A 14,821-nucleotide genomic window follows, 5' to 3' on the forward strand; every position below is an offset into this window, starting at 1 on the left:
ATCATCATCATCATCATCAACACTCAATATAATCACCATCGACAGCAACAATAAGAAAAACACTCACCACCACCACCACCAGCTGTTGCAACTACAGCTCATTCTTCTTATTATTGTGAACGGCAGACTTAATCATGATGTCGTCATCCAAGGCCCCATAAGGAAATGATTTACTGTCAATTCGTCTCAATTTCTCTCTCTATCAGAAACTCTTGTTTGACAACGGATGAAGACATTTTCCAAAACAAAACGACACAAAACAAACAACATAAATCGCTATTAAATGACAGTAATTCCCCACTTCCACCGTCACCTCCACAATTTGTTTTACATAAACTGACCCACGCAATCCTCTCGTCTCCAACTTCACTTTTCCCCCTGCTGTGTTTGGTTAACGATAAACATTCTGACAGTATTAACAGCGGTCTGACAGGAACAAAAGCCTATGTATATATATATATATATATATATATATATATATATATATATAAAATACAAAGAATATATATGCATTTATATACACATATATGTCCATACTTACATCTACATGTGTATATAGATGCATATCAGGGTACAGGACGTTAGAACAATGAACTACAGACCACGGAACGAACACATAGGAAAACAGATGGCCACTTGGAATTAATCCTTCGTCAGCTGCCTCTATTCTAACTCGACGTTTCGAAGATAAGGCGGTAATATATGTATGTATGTATGTATGTACGCACGCACGCGCACGCACACACACACACACACACACACACACACACACAAGTGTGTGGACAAGTGAAAGAAAAAGATACTCCACACTTAAGAGTTACATGTATTGATTAATACATACGTATGCAGACATATGTATTGCATGTGCATGTGTGTGCGCGTATGTGTGTACGTTTGTATGTGTGTGTGTGTATGTGTGTGTGTGTGTGTGTGAGTGTGTGTGTGTGTGTGTGTGAAAGTATGTATGTGTTTGCTCATCTCACACTACTGATCTTTCTAAATTGACGGGCACCACTTGTTTTCTTAACGAAACACTTTCAAAGTTGGGATACTGGTAGAGTGTGTCATATAAAATATCTTTTTCTCCCCCCCCCCCGCCACTGCTTGACTACCAGTGTTGGTTTGTTCATGTCTCTGTCTCTACAACTTAGCAAAAACTGAGACCAGCAGTGTAACTACCAGGCATAAAAATAGGTCCTGGGGTCAATTTGTTCAAGTAAACTTTTCAAAGCGGTGCTCCAGCACGGTCGCAGTCTAACGACTGAAACATGTCAGACACAAGAGACAGGCGGGCGGGCAGGCAGGCAGGCGGGCAGGCAGACCAAGAGCAGAAATAGATCGAGCGATAGGGTGGTTGTTTATCTGACAGCTCCAAACACTATATTATGGAATGGTGGTCACGTGACAGAAGCACTGTTGTAAGCAAGACAAGAGCAATGAACAATTGATCTCTTAAACTGAAATTTGAGCCATAGGATCAAAAGAAGGAGTGTGTGTGTGTGTGTGTGTGTGTGTGTGAACGGACGGAGTAGGGGATTATGTATGGAACACTATAATGGTTTCTGCTGTAATATAAATACAATAGAAAAACAAATAAGACAATAAATACTAAGGTTACAAAGAATAAGTCATGCGGTCGATTTGTTTGACTAAAGGCTGGCTGTGCTACAGCATGGCCGCAGTCAAATGACTGAAACAAGTAAAATGATAAAAAGAATGAAAAATTATCACTGTTCTTTTTGAGCATATTGGTAGACATTTTTAGCTGGGGCAAAAGAAATCAGCCAAGGCAAGGTAAATTTGCCTCTTCGTTTCTCTAGAATTACATTTATAAAAAAGACTTATGCACGTCAGTATCCATCCTTACGTATCACAAAGATAACAAATGCAACAAAAATTTTAAATATCTAGGTCGTATGAAAGAGAGTCAGGGGAAAATGGCACATGAAATGAAATTAACGGAACTCACCAACCACATGGTCCCGGGTTCAGTCCCACTGCGTGGCATCTTGGGCAAGTGTCTTCTACTATAGCCTCGGGCCGACCAAAGCCTTGTGAGTGGATTTGGTAGACGGAAACTGAAAGAAGCCCGTCGTATATATGTATATATATATATATATATATATATATATATATATATGTGTGTGTGTGTCTGTGTTTGCCCCCCCCCCCTAGCATTACTTGACAACCGATGCTGGTGTGCTTATGTCCCCGTCACATAGCGGTTCGGCAAAAGAGGCCGACGGAATAAGTGCTAGGCGGTGCTCCAGCATGGCCACAGTCAAATGACTGAAACAAGTTAAAAAGAGTAAAAGAGAATAGTAAAGTCAGCTTCTTCAGGGTCTGCTAGAGTGGATCCCTTCCCCATATATTTACACATCACGCAGTTAAAGAGAAGAAATTTTGAAATTAGTTCTCGTTTTATCTCACCCACTCCCCTCCCATCTGGTTACTCATTTTGCCCCCCCCCCCCTACATGCTGAAACTAAACAGGAAATTTAAAATAAATTATTTTGCCATCTCCTTCCCTATAATCCTATCTATCTATTTGTTGCAGCTTTAATAAATTCTGAACTCCATCAAAATATCATATATTATGCATTGACGCCAATGAAATGTGTTCTGTGTGTCATATATAATGTATGACACCAGGGAAATATGTTGTGTGTATCACATGATATACAGGACAGGAAAACAGTTAAAAGAAAGAGAATGACAAATTAGAGGATATAGTTTTAGCTACAAACTATCTCTGAAAAAAGAAAATGGAAAAAAAAAAGATGGGATGATCAGAGATGGAACACTTAATCATGTTTTATCCAATTAAAACACATATTTTATTAAAATATTTAAAGACACAGGCGTGACTGTTATAAGAAGCTTGCTTCCCAATTACATGGTTCTGGGTTCAGTCCCACTGTGTGACACCGAGAACAAGTGTCTTCTACTATAATCTAGGGCAGACCAAACCCTTGCGAGTGGATGGCCATAGTCTAATGACTGAAAAAAAAAAGGAATAGAGAAGAGATAAAAAGGTGTGTGTGTGTGTGTATTGCCACTATCATATCTGAAAATAGACCAAGTAGATGATGAAATAAAATTTCCCCATTACAAGAACCTTGGCACAGTTTTCTATTTATTTCGTTGAATGATTTAGTTCACCAAATCTGTTTATAAACATTATGTGTAATCTATGAAAGAAGTGATGTGTTATAGAAAACAAAGCCAGTGGAGGTGGGTGGGCACACTTGTGTAAATATGTTTATGCAGCGGCGGCTCGTGTATAGGTACTGCAGAACTGCAACACCCCCTATTCCCATTTGATATTATCGATAACATTCAGTATAATGAGCCCTTTTTTCTTTAAACTTGTATATTATATAATCTTTAAGTTTAATGTCAGTAGCCATCCCCTAGTTTATGATAACATTTTTTTAATCATTTTATAGAACTGTACACTTCACAGTTCCAGCGACGCGGTGTTTGGCTGTTGTGTGCATGCTCACAAATCCAAGATAGGAATCTGCACCCTAGGGAGAGACAGCACTGTGATTCACGCAGTATTGACCCTGGTGTGTGTGTGTTCGTTCCATACCACCACTTGAAAACCAGTGCTGGTTTGTTTACGACCGCATAACATAATGCATGGCGCTTCGTTAAAAAGAGACCAATAGAATAGGTACCAAGCTTTAAATAGTGAATTGTAGGATCGATTCCTTCGATTAAACCATTCAAGGTGATGCCCCAGCATGGCCGCAGTCTAATGAAGTATAATAAAGTATAAAATATATGTATATGTTTTTACGTATTGAGTTCTTTCTTCCGTTAGTAAAACTATAAATGGCTTCAAATTTTAGCCTCAGACCAGCAGTTTTAGTGAAAATGGGGTTAAGATTATTACACCGACCCCGTTACCTATTTTAACTATACCGAAAGAATGAGAGGCAAAATCGACCTCGGCGGAATTCGACCTCAGGAATGAATCGGGACACACACATATATATATATATATACATTTATAAATAGATTTGTAAAGTGTGAGTGTGTATGAGAGAGACAACAATGTCGAGGTGTCTCCGTGCGTAAAAGATTATCACAATAGTGAACATCAATTCAGCCTTTACGCAATCAGATTTTAAAGAAACCACACACACACGCACACACACGCTCGCAGAATGTCTTTCTCACACGCGCACACACACACACGCTCGCAGAATGTCTTTCTCACACGCGCACACACACACACACGCTCGCAGAATGTCTTTCTCACACGCGCACACACACACACAGTCACGAGCAACAGCACACAGACACAATCCACTTGTTAAACTAACAAAGGCCATCTGATGAAATCCTGTATTTCGAGCACGTCATTTTTCTATGGAAACTCGACGGTATCGTAATTAAAACAACACGAGTGGCGAACCTAACCTTTCCAGTTAGTACCAGGAACGAATTTGCATATGCATAAAGAGCCTACAGGAGTGGGGAAGATATGTGCTAAGTAAAGACCCCCCCCCCCCAAAAAAAACAAATAAATCTTTAATATTTACCAATTCATTACTGTACACGCAATCACACTAACATAAATTGAAATGCTATAATAAAATAACCAGGTAGTTAGGCTTTAAATGTTATTAAGGAGTGCTGTTGAAGCAACTTTATGTTAAAATACTACTCTGCAACCATGTGGTTTCGGTTTTAGTTCCACTGCATGGTACCTTGGGTAAGGGTCTTTTACTATAAGCACTAGGCCAACCAAAGCTTATCAGTGGATTTTGCAGACAAAAGCTGTGTTGAAGACCAGTATATAAATGTGTGTGTGTGTGTGTGTGTGTTTAGTGTTGCCAACAAAAATAACAATTTTATGTTAAATTTCAGTAGAAAAAGTACTTTAAAAAATGTTTGATATGAAAACAAAATGCTGAAGTCTAATCATGTTATAAGAAATTTATTTTTAATTACATCCCTTAGTTATATTCAGGATTGAGGAAATTTTAAATGCTACATTGGCAACATTATGTATGTTCGTGTCAGCCCCTCCCATTCATTTGATAACTGGTGTAGGTTTGTTTGCATCTTTGTGACTTAGCAGTTCAACAAAAGTCACTGAAGTACAAAGACTTAAAAAAGACCCATAAGTACTGGGGGTTGATTTGTCTGACTTAAAAGCCTTCTAGGTGATGGTCCCAGCAGGGCTGCTGTCCAATGACTGAAACAAGTGAAAGATAGAAAATAAAAACCAATGATTGCTGATGGATTAGTAAGTAAGTAATACTGAAGTGGATCAATATCACAAACAGCATTGAACCTGATAGAACTTGTTCTGTTTGTTGTTGTTGTTGTTGTTGTTTTGTTTATTTTATCCTCCACATGTCATAGTGAGATATTCAATTAACAGTTATTGGAATTCAATAAAATGATCCACTGAAATTGCTAACATAGAAGTGAGATAGTCCGGACATGTCTATCAATTAATTGATCACTTTCATTTAAAAACTTACATCATCCTCATCATTTAATGTCTACTTTCCATGCTGGCATGGGTTAGGGATTCTCAACCATTTCATATATATATATATATACACATATATATATATATATATAAGAGTGTGTTGTAGTTCACTGTATATAAGAGTGTATTGTTTGTGAAATGTAATGTGTCTGGAATGACATAACAATGCAGAATGGACTACAATAACAGTTATAGATAATTCAATTATTCATAGTCTAAAATAATATTTCAGAATATAAAAATTCCTTATTCAGATAGGAACTAATGGAGTCACTGTTATAGTTGGTTTTCCGACTCCATTACTTCCTAGTAATATCTGAAGAAGGAATTTTTATATTCCGAAATATTATATTAGACTATGAATAATTAAATTATTTATAACAGATATCATAGCCCACTCTGTCTTGTTGTGCCATTCCAGATATGTTACATATATATTCTTTTATTCTTTTATTCGTTTCAGCCATTTTAACTGCAGCCATGCTGGAGCACCACCTTTAGTCGAGCAAATCGACCCCAGGACTTATTCTTTGTAAGCCTAGTACTTATTCTATTGGTCTCTTATGCCGAACCACTAAGTTACGGGGACGTAAACACACCAGTATCGATGTCAAGCGATGTTGGAACACACACACACAAACATATACACACACATACATATATATATATATATATATATATATATATACGATGGGCTTCTTTCAGTTTCCGTCTACCAAATCCACTCACAAGGCTTTGGTCAGCACGAGGCTATAGTAGAAGACACTTGCCCAAGGTGCCACGCAGTGGGACTGAACCTGGAACCATGTGGCTGGAAAGCAAGCTTCTTACCACACAACTATGCCTACACCTACATATGTTTATCTCTCTCTCTCTCTCTCTCTCTCTCTCTCTATATATATATATATATATATATATATATATATATATATATATATATATATATAGATATATATACATACGGAGCCTGGTGTTGCCATCCGGTTTCACCAGTCCTCAGTCAAATCGTCCAACCCATGCTAGCATGGAAAGCGGACGTTAAACGATGATGATGATGACACACACACATGTAAAAATATGTGTAAACACAACACAATGGTGTGACATGTTAATGTTTAGCTATAATTTTGCAAGCAATTTCTAGAATGGTCAGATTCCAGTGATTTATTTGGGTGAAATATTGTGACATATGGGATAATGACATTTAGAATATGTGTATAAGTGTGTGTGTGTGTGTCTGTGTGTGCATACATATGTATAAACATATGTCATTCTCTTCATTGTTGTCGTTGTCATGGTAATCATTTCTACATCTATTTTTCCATACTGGCATTGGTTGGACTGTATGTATGTATGTATGTATATAAGTGTATGTTCATATCTCTCTCTCTCTCTCTCTCTCTCTCTCTCTCTCTCTCTCAGTCTCAGTTTTGTGCCATTATCTGTCATGTATGTACTTTAGAGTCCTTGTCGTTACAAACATTTTGAACTAGCATCCAGTCTGAGTATATATTTTCTTTGATTCTTCCCACCCGTCATGGCAGCCACGAAAAAGGCCATGGCTACTGGTCTCCTCCCTCTTGGCTATGTCACTGAAAGAAATGACCTGAAAGTGAATTAATTTATGTCATTAATACAAGAGATGTATTATCAAATAATGCTTGAGAAATAGGCCAAGGATCATCAGGACAAAATTCTCATGGACAGAAAAGTTCTCAAGATGAAATACAAATGCCATGATCCATTTACATAGAGAAGTCAAGGAGAAGTGGCAAAAAAGACAACACAAAAATAAGAGCTGAATGAGAATAAAACAATTTCCTCACACATAAAATCAGGAAATAGTGAAAGAAAGAAAGGAAGGCTTTCAAAATCATAAAAACCAAGCCTAAAATCTTCTGTGTTACTGAGAAAGAAAACATAGTTTCAATGCATTGCAAATTCAAATTATTGTCTCAGGTATATTCTTTTTGTCTGTTACTTGTTTAAGCCATTTGACTGCAGCCATGCTGGAGCACCATCTTAAAGGGATTTATTCTTTGTAAGCCTAGAATTTATTCTATCAGTGTCTTTTGCCGAACCACTAAGTTATGGGAACATAAACACACTAACATTAGTTGTCAAGCGATAATAGTGAGGACAAAGAAAAACACACACACACACATATATATATATATATATATATATATATATATATATAGGGTCATCCCATAACTAATGTGGTTTTTTTATACTTTTATTTTTCAAAATTAAGATAAACAAAATTCTTTTTTAATCTAAAATATACTCTTCTTCATTTTCTACAATGCTCTTCCATCTACCTGGTAGACTTGCATGGCCTCTCTTCCAAAATTCACATGTCCATGACCAAATGTATTCTTTTTTGTAAGATGCTGGGTGCATTTTGAGGGAGATTTGGCTGCTATTTCTAGCAGGTCAAGTGACGACATAGAGGCTCCAATGCTGGCTTGTGGATTATGGTATTGATTTATCTTGTTTTCATTGTCTTTTTCCTATACATACTATTGATGATCATACTGCACCTGCTACACATTATTTCTCTCCCCCTCTCTCTCTCCATCTGTCACCTATCCCTTTACACACACACACACACACATGCATACACACGTATATATTGATGCTTGTATTTTTTTGTTGAACAATCTTAATATTATGTTGTGGGTGGGGAGAGTCATACTGTCTTAACCCTTTTGATACCAAACCCAGCTGAAACCACTTCCGGCTCTGTAGTACAAATGTCTTGTTTTCATAAGTTTTGAATTAAAATCTTCCACCAAACCTTAGTCACAATTAATGTTCCTGACACTAGCTTAATGATAACTAAGTTATTTTACTAAATTCTTTGTTATATTTAAAATAATTGAAAGAAACACAGAGCATCTCAAAATAAATACAGTAATGAAAGAGTCAATGCCTTCTTGTCTGACACACTCACTGGTTTGATTTCTACTCATTTATTATTTATATATTATTTCTTCCAAAACTTTTGTTGCTTTTTCATCCTTGTCAATGGATATTAACTCTGGCCAATTGGTTTCAAATTCTAGCACAAAGGTCAGCAATTTTTAGGTGGATGTAAGTGGATTGCATCAACCCCCGTGCTTAGCTGGTCCTTATTATATCAACTCTGAAAGAATGAAAAGCAAAGTCAACCTTGAACTCAGAACATAAAGACAGACGAAGTGCCGCTAAGAATTTTGCCCAGCATAGCAACCCTGCCAGCTCGCTGTTCTGGAGAATAACTCAATCCTGTTTTATGGCACCTGTACCAATAAATCACTAAGAGCACCGTCCGAGCGTGATCGTTGCCAGAGCACCAGCTGTCTGGCTTTCGTGCCGGTGGCACATAAATAGCACCATTTGAGCGTGACCGTTACTAACGACGCCTTCCTGGCACTTGTGCCAGTGGCACGTGAAAAGACATTCGAGCGAGTTCGTTGCCAGTAACGGTGGACTGGCCCTTGTGCAGGTGGCACGTAAAATACACCATTTCGAGCGTGGCTGTTGCCAGTACCTCCTGGTATTTTAAAACCTGAATTTTTTTGTGCCACAGAACCATGGGTAGGTCTCAGGCAGTTTTGTATCAAGAGGCTTCCAGCTTAAATTGATATTTTCTCTAAGAGTGTTTGCACGCAAATTGATCATTAACATCTGTTTACATACATGACATGTATCCTTCAGATCAATAACGAGGATTATTTTATTGTTTTATTGACATAGCAAATAATCTATACAGGAAAAGTGGAAAAAAACAAACAAACAAACAACAACTTTGTAACCATAGTTACATAGACAACAGTGAAATGTATTGATGGCTGAAACATTTTGGATCTATCATGGAGGTTTTAAAGAATGCAATGTCTCAGCAACTAACAACTGGTGCGGGTAGTTTGTTCCATGCTTCAGCAACTCTGAGTATGAAAAAATGCTTCTGAAAGTCATGGGGGCTGTACTGTTTTCTGACTTTGTAGGCATGCCCACATGTGTTAGACACATGGAGCTCAAAAAGGTGTTCAAGGTGGTTGTTAGTGCGATGGTTAATAATTTTGCAGGTGTTTACTAAGTTAGCTGCCAGATATTGGAGGTTCATTGTATCTGTGCCCAGGGAAGCACTATCCTCATCATGAAGTCGAAAACTATGATAAAACGTTCCACCCTAGTGAGCACGTATTGTGCATTTTAATTAACCCCTAAATTGAGAGGAAAGTACTGAAATAGCTTTGAAAAGTTCTGTCCCTTGACGAATAATTGAAAAAGTTATTCCCCTTGACGAATAATTTTTTTCTGTATTGATTAAATATATTTCATTTAGTACCGAATCTCTTATATCCTGCTTTCAGAAATCCGTGAATACTATACGATATATTGTACCTTGTGGAGGTGCAATGGCCCAGTGGTTAGGGCAGCGGACTCGCGGTTTCGATTCCCAGACCGGGCGTTGTGAGTGTTTATTGAACGAAAACACCTAAAGCTCCACGAGGCTCCGGCAGAGGATGGTGGCGAACCCTGCCGTACTCTTCCACCACAACTTTCTCTCACTTTTACTTCCTGTTTATGTTGTGCCTGTAAGTCAAAGGGTCAGCCTTGTCACACTGTGTCACGCTGAATATCCCCGAGAACTACGTTAAGGGTACACGTGTCTGTGGAGTGCTCAGCCACTTGCACGTTAATTTCACGAGCAGGCTGTTCCGTCGATTGGATCAACTGGAACCCTCGACGTCGTAAGCGACGGAGTGCCAACAACAACACAGATTAAAAATAAATAATTAAAAAATATTATATTGTTTTGCATATAAACTGAAAAAAAAAAAAAAAATGTGAATATTAAGAGGCTGAACCAGAATTCCGCTAAGCATTTTAGTCCGACGTTCTAACGATTCTGCCAACACGCCGCATAAAAAAAAAGGCTGTCAAGGGGAAATAACTCAAAACACGCATTTGATGTTTGAGAAAATAACTTGTTTCCTTGTTTTTCGTCTCGAAGAATTTGCTGTTAAAAACCAACTGTTGTCTTTTTTATCAGAAAACCTTGAGGTAAAGAAATATATATTTAATAATAGAGAGGAGAAAAAACACTTTAGACATAGATATCATGGAAATTTCGGCAATTTTAATCGTGAAACATTTTACGCATCATAACAATTGAAAATTATTTTGTTTTTAAACTGTTGACTAATTTTTAAAGTTTAACCTTATAAAGCTACTTTTTGTTCTCTTCTTGCGTATTAGAATTATTACAAAAAGTTATTTTTCAAAAATTTCATCTTCGAAAATTAGAGAATAATTGTTTTAAAAATAAGTTATTAGAAATATTTTGTTTATTTAATAACCTGTAGCCTGACAGGTTGTCGGAATTTTCCCACAAAATTTCTGGTGCTTCTAATAGCAGTATTAAGGTAACGAACTGGCAGAGTCGTGAGCCTGATTTCTTCTGGCATTACGTTACGTTCTGGGTTCAAATTGCACCGAGTTTGACTTCGCTTTTCATTCTGGTGAGATCGATGAAGAAAAAAAAAAAAAAAAAGGACCATTCGTGTGCAGGGGCTGATGTAATCGATTTCCTCATCATCTCGAAATTGCTGGCCTCGTGCCAAAAATTAGAAATAATCATTATCAGCAACATTTCGTACGTTTTTACCTTCTGAGTTCAAATTCTGTCGAGGTCGACTTTGCCTTTCATCCTTTCGGGGTCGATAAAATAAGTACCAGATGTAATCGACTGCTCCCCTCCCCCAAAATTGCTGGCCTTTTCCCTACTAATATATATTATATTTCTTTACCTTCAGGTTTTCTGATCATTTGAAACCATTATTATTGTTATTGAGTTCAAATTCCGCCGAGTTCGACCTAGCCTTTCATCCTTTACATTCCTGTAACTCATTGTGGTGCCATGTAAAAGCACCCATGCAGCACCATGTAAAAATTCCCACATGGGGCCACATAAAAGCACCCAGCACACAATGCAAAGTGGTGGTTGGTGTTAGGAAGGACATCCAGCCATAGAAACCATGTCAAATCAGACCGGAGTCTGATGCAACTCCCCAGCTTGCCGGCTCTGGTCAAACTGTCCAACCCATGCCAGCATGGACAACGGACGCTAAATGATGATGATGACGACAGAATGTGATATATATATATATATATATATATATATATATATATACATATACATATACATATACATATATATACATATATATATATATATATATATATATATATATATATATACACACATACACATGCAGGAGTACCTGTGTGGTAAAAAGCTTGCTTCCCAACTACATGGTTCCGGATTTAGTCCCACTGCGTGGCACCTTGAACAAGTGTCTTCTACTATAGCCTTGGGCCCACCAAAACCTCGTGAGTGGATTTGGTAGACAGAAATTGAAAGAAGCCTGTTTGGTATATATGTATATATATATATATATATATATATATATATATATATATACATATATATACATATATATGTATTTGTGTGTCTGTGTTTGTTTTCCCCGCCATCACTTGACAACTGATGCTGGTGTGTTTATGTCCCCGTAACTTAGCTGTTCAGCAAAAGAGACAAACAGAATAAGAACTAAGCTTACAAAGAATAAGTCCAGGGGTCGAGTTGTTTGACTAAGGGTGCTGCTCCGGCATGGCCGCAGTCAAACGACTGAAACAAGTAAAAGAATACACACACACACACGTTGCCATGTCTTAATTTATTTTTTAAAAAATTATAATTATATGTTGTGGTATTTAACATTTATTTTTTAAAACATTTTTCATTTTTTTATTTTTGTAGATCATGAATGAATATGTCGACTTCTACTGGGAAAACAATATGATTCCATTTGAAGAGGATTCCAGACACGAATTCAAATGCCACAGAAACCTGTCAGTCGAAGAGCTACCGCCGTGGACCCAAGAAAACCAAAAACGCACGCGGAGGTCTATTTCTCGCACCCTGAATGCTTTTCTGAACACAGGTCAAGGAGGCTCAGTCTACCTTGGTGTGGCAGATGATGGCACAATCATAGGTTTACAATTAACACTATTTCAGAGAGACCACCTAAAAGTCAATCTCGACAATCTGATGAAGCGCTACATACCACAAGTCGACGTCAAGCGATATGGGGTTCATTTCATGCCTGTCATTAGTCAGACGGTATCTATGGCTGATGCTTATCGAATATGCAGTAAGATCAACCTGGAGAGTGAAACTTTCCCGAAAGAGGAGCGCCAGCGAAGCCATCTTTGCCAGTCATACGCCAAATGCTGGTGTGATGAGCATGCTTGCATGATGGTCAAAGCAGATGAAGTTATACACAGGTTTGTCATTGCAATACACATCAAGCCATGGGACCCGGACACCATGATCTGGAATAACATTGTTCCTGGGATCAACCTGCACCCTTTGCATGCCAACGAAGAAGGTAGAGTATTTATGAAGACTTTGGCCGGCGTCAAACTTTGCGATGACCAGGACATTATCAATATAACTGTAAAAGATGTGAAACAGATATTTCAGACTAGAATTAAAAATATTAAGAAAAAGATTGAAGCATTAAAGACTGATAATTAACTGTTCATGTTGTCGTTGTTGTATTTATTTTATTCTTTTATTCTTTTACTTGTTTCAGTTATTTGATGGTGGCTATGCTAGAGCACCACCTTAAGGGATTTTAGTTGAACAAATCAAACGCAGGACTTATTCTTTCTAAGCCCTGTACTTATTCTTCTATTAGTCTTTTTTGCCGAACCACTAGGTTATGGGGATGTAAACACATCAACACCAGTTGTCAAGCAGTGCTGGGGGCAAACACAGACACAAACACACAAATATATACATTGCCAGTGCCCCAGGACTGGCTCTTGTGCGGGTGGCACATAAAATACACCATTTCGAGCGTGGCCGTTGCCAGTACCACCTGACTGGCCTTTGTGCCAGTGGCACGTAAAAGCACCCACTACACTCTCTGAGTGGTTGGCATTAGGAAGGGCATCCAGCTGTAGAAACTCTGCCAAATCAGATTGGAGCCTGGTGTAGCCATCTGGTTTCACCAGTCCTCAGTCAAATCATCCAACCCATACTAGCATGGAAAGCGGATGTTAAACGACGATAATGATGCTGATGAAATGCTATCTGTGGGTGACATGACATAGAATCCACAACTTAAAAATAAATGGTTATTTCTCTATTGCAATTTCGATGTTAGGAACCTACTAAGGGTCCCATTTGTCTCTTCAGGAGAATATTCCTATAGATAGAAATTGATACAACACCTTAACCTCTGTGTATTTTATGATAACATGTTTGGCCATTGATATATTCATAAATAATTATTAATTGTTTATGGTATATTCTCTGTAATGTATTATTACATTACTTTTTAATTATTTAATTTTCCCCACTCATATCCGATGGTTTTGCCGTGGCTTGAATTTACTGGTCTTTTCTCATAAATGCTGTGCATGACGTTTGAATTCAGAATTTGAATGTGTAGATATAGGTTGACACATTATTCCTGCCTGTCGGGATACATGTAAGCCCCAAGGTAAGGTCTTGTATCAATTTCGATCTATAGGAATATTCTCCTGGAATAGAAAAGAATAAAATAGGTACCAGTTGGACACTGGGGTTGAGCTAATCGACTTCACCTCACCCCCGAAATTGCTGTCCTTGTGCCAAAATTTGCAACCATTATTATTATTATTATTATTAAGGAGACAAGTTGACAAATGAGTAATGAGTAATCCTGCAACAGAATAGTGTCCAGCCCTAGGGTTGATGTGTTTGACTAAAACCATTCAAGGTGGTGCCCCAGCATGGCCACAATCAGATGACTGAAACAAGTAAAAGATTAAGATATATATATATATATGTGTGTGTATTTATACACACATACACATATATATTTGTGTATATTTATACACATACATACGTGTGTGTGTGTATATATATATATATATATATATATATATATATAATTTTTCACATAATTTTTCTCGTCTGGCCGTAAAACCTTTTCTGTTTGTTTTCGTGTCTTGTTTTTTGTCCGCCACAACATTTCTCCATGGCAAGATTTAATTTGTGTATACAAATTTAATTTGCGGTCCATGGGAAGAGCCGTTTTAACGATGCGTCCTGCCCAGCTCTTCGAAACGCCGGTGTTAAAACGGGGGTAGCTGATGAAGTAGAATGTTCTCTATGTGGCTTGTGTGTTTTCTCGTCTACGTCTTGTTTGCAATGTCCTGTACCCAGATATGCACCTATACATACAGGTGGATGTCGGT

At 37.7% G+C, this 14,821-nt stretch overlaps 1 protein-coding gene across 3 annotated transcripts; it reads left to right on the forward strand.

Annotated features, from left to right (window-relative positions):
* Positions 1–6,906: 6,906 nt before the first annotated feature.
* LOC106880676 (schlafen-like protein 2) lies at positions 6,907–13,114 on the forward strand. 3 transcript variants are annotated; one of them, XM_014930730.3, is made up of 2 exons: positions 6,907–7,474; positions 12,330–13,114. In XM_014930730.3, the coding sequence occupies exons 1-2, from the start codon at positions 7,445–7,447 to the stop codon at positions 13,107–13,109; spliced, it is 810 nt and encodes a 269-aa protein (XP_014786216.1). In that variant the 5' UTR covers positions 6,907–7,444; the 3' UTR covers positions 13,110–13,114. The 3 variants fall into 3 exon arrangements, with proteins under 3 accessions (XP_014786216.1, XP_089198972.1, XP_089198973.1); XM_089342846.1 differs by lacking the exon at positions 6,907–7,474 and adding an exon at positions 10,149–10,570; XM_089342847.1 differs by lacking the exon at positions 6,907–7,474 and adding an exon at positions 10,967–11,162.
* Positions 13,115–14,821: the final 1,707 nt, after the last annotated feature.

This window comes from Octopus bimaculoides, chromosome 26 (genome assembly GCF_046866305.1).
Source record: "Octopus bimaculoides isolate indiv1 chromosome 26, ASM4686630v1, whole genome shotgun sequence".
Classification (NCBI taxonomy): Eukaryota; Metazoa; Mollusca; class Cephalopoda; order Octopoda; family Octopodidae; genus Octopus; species Octopus bimaculoides.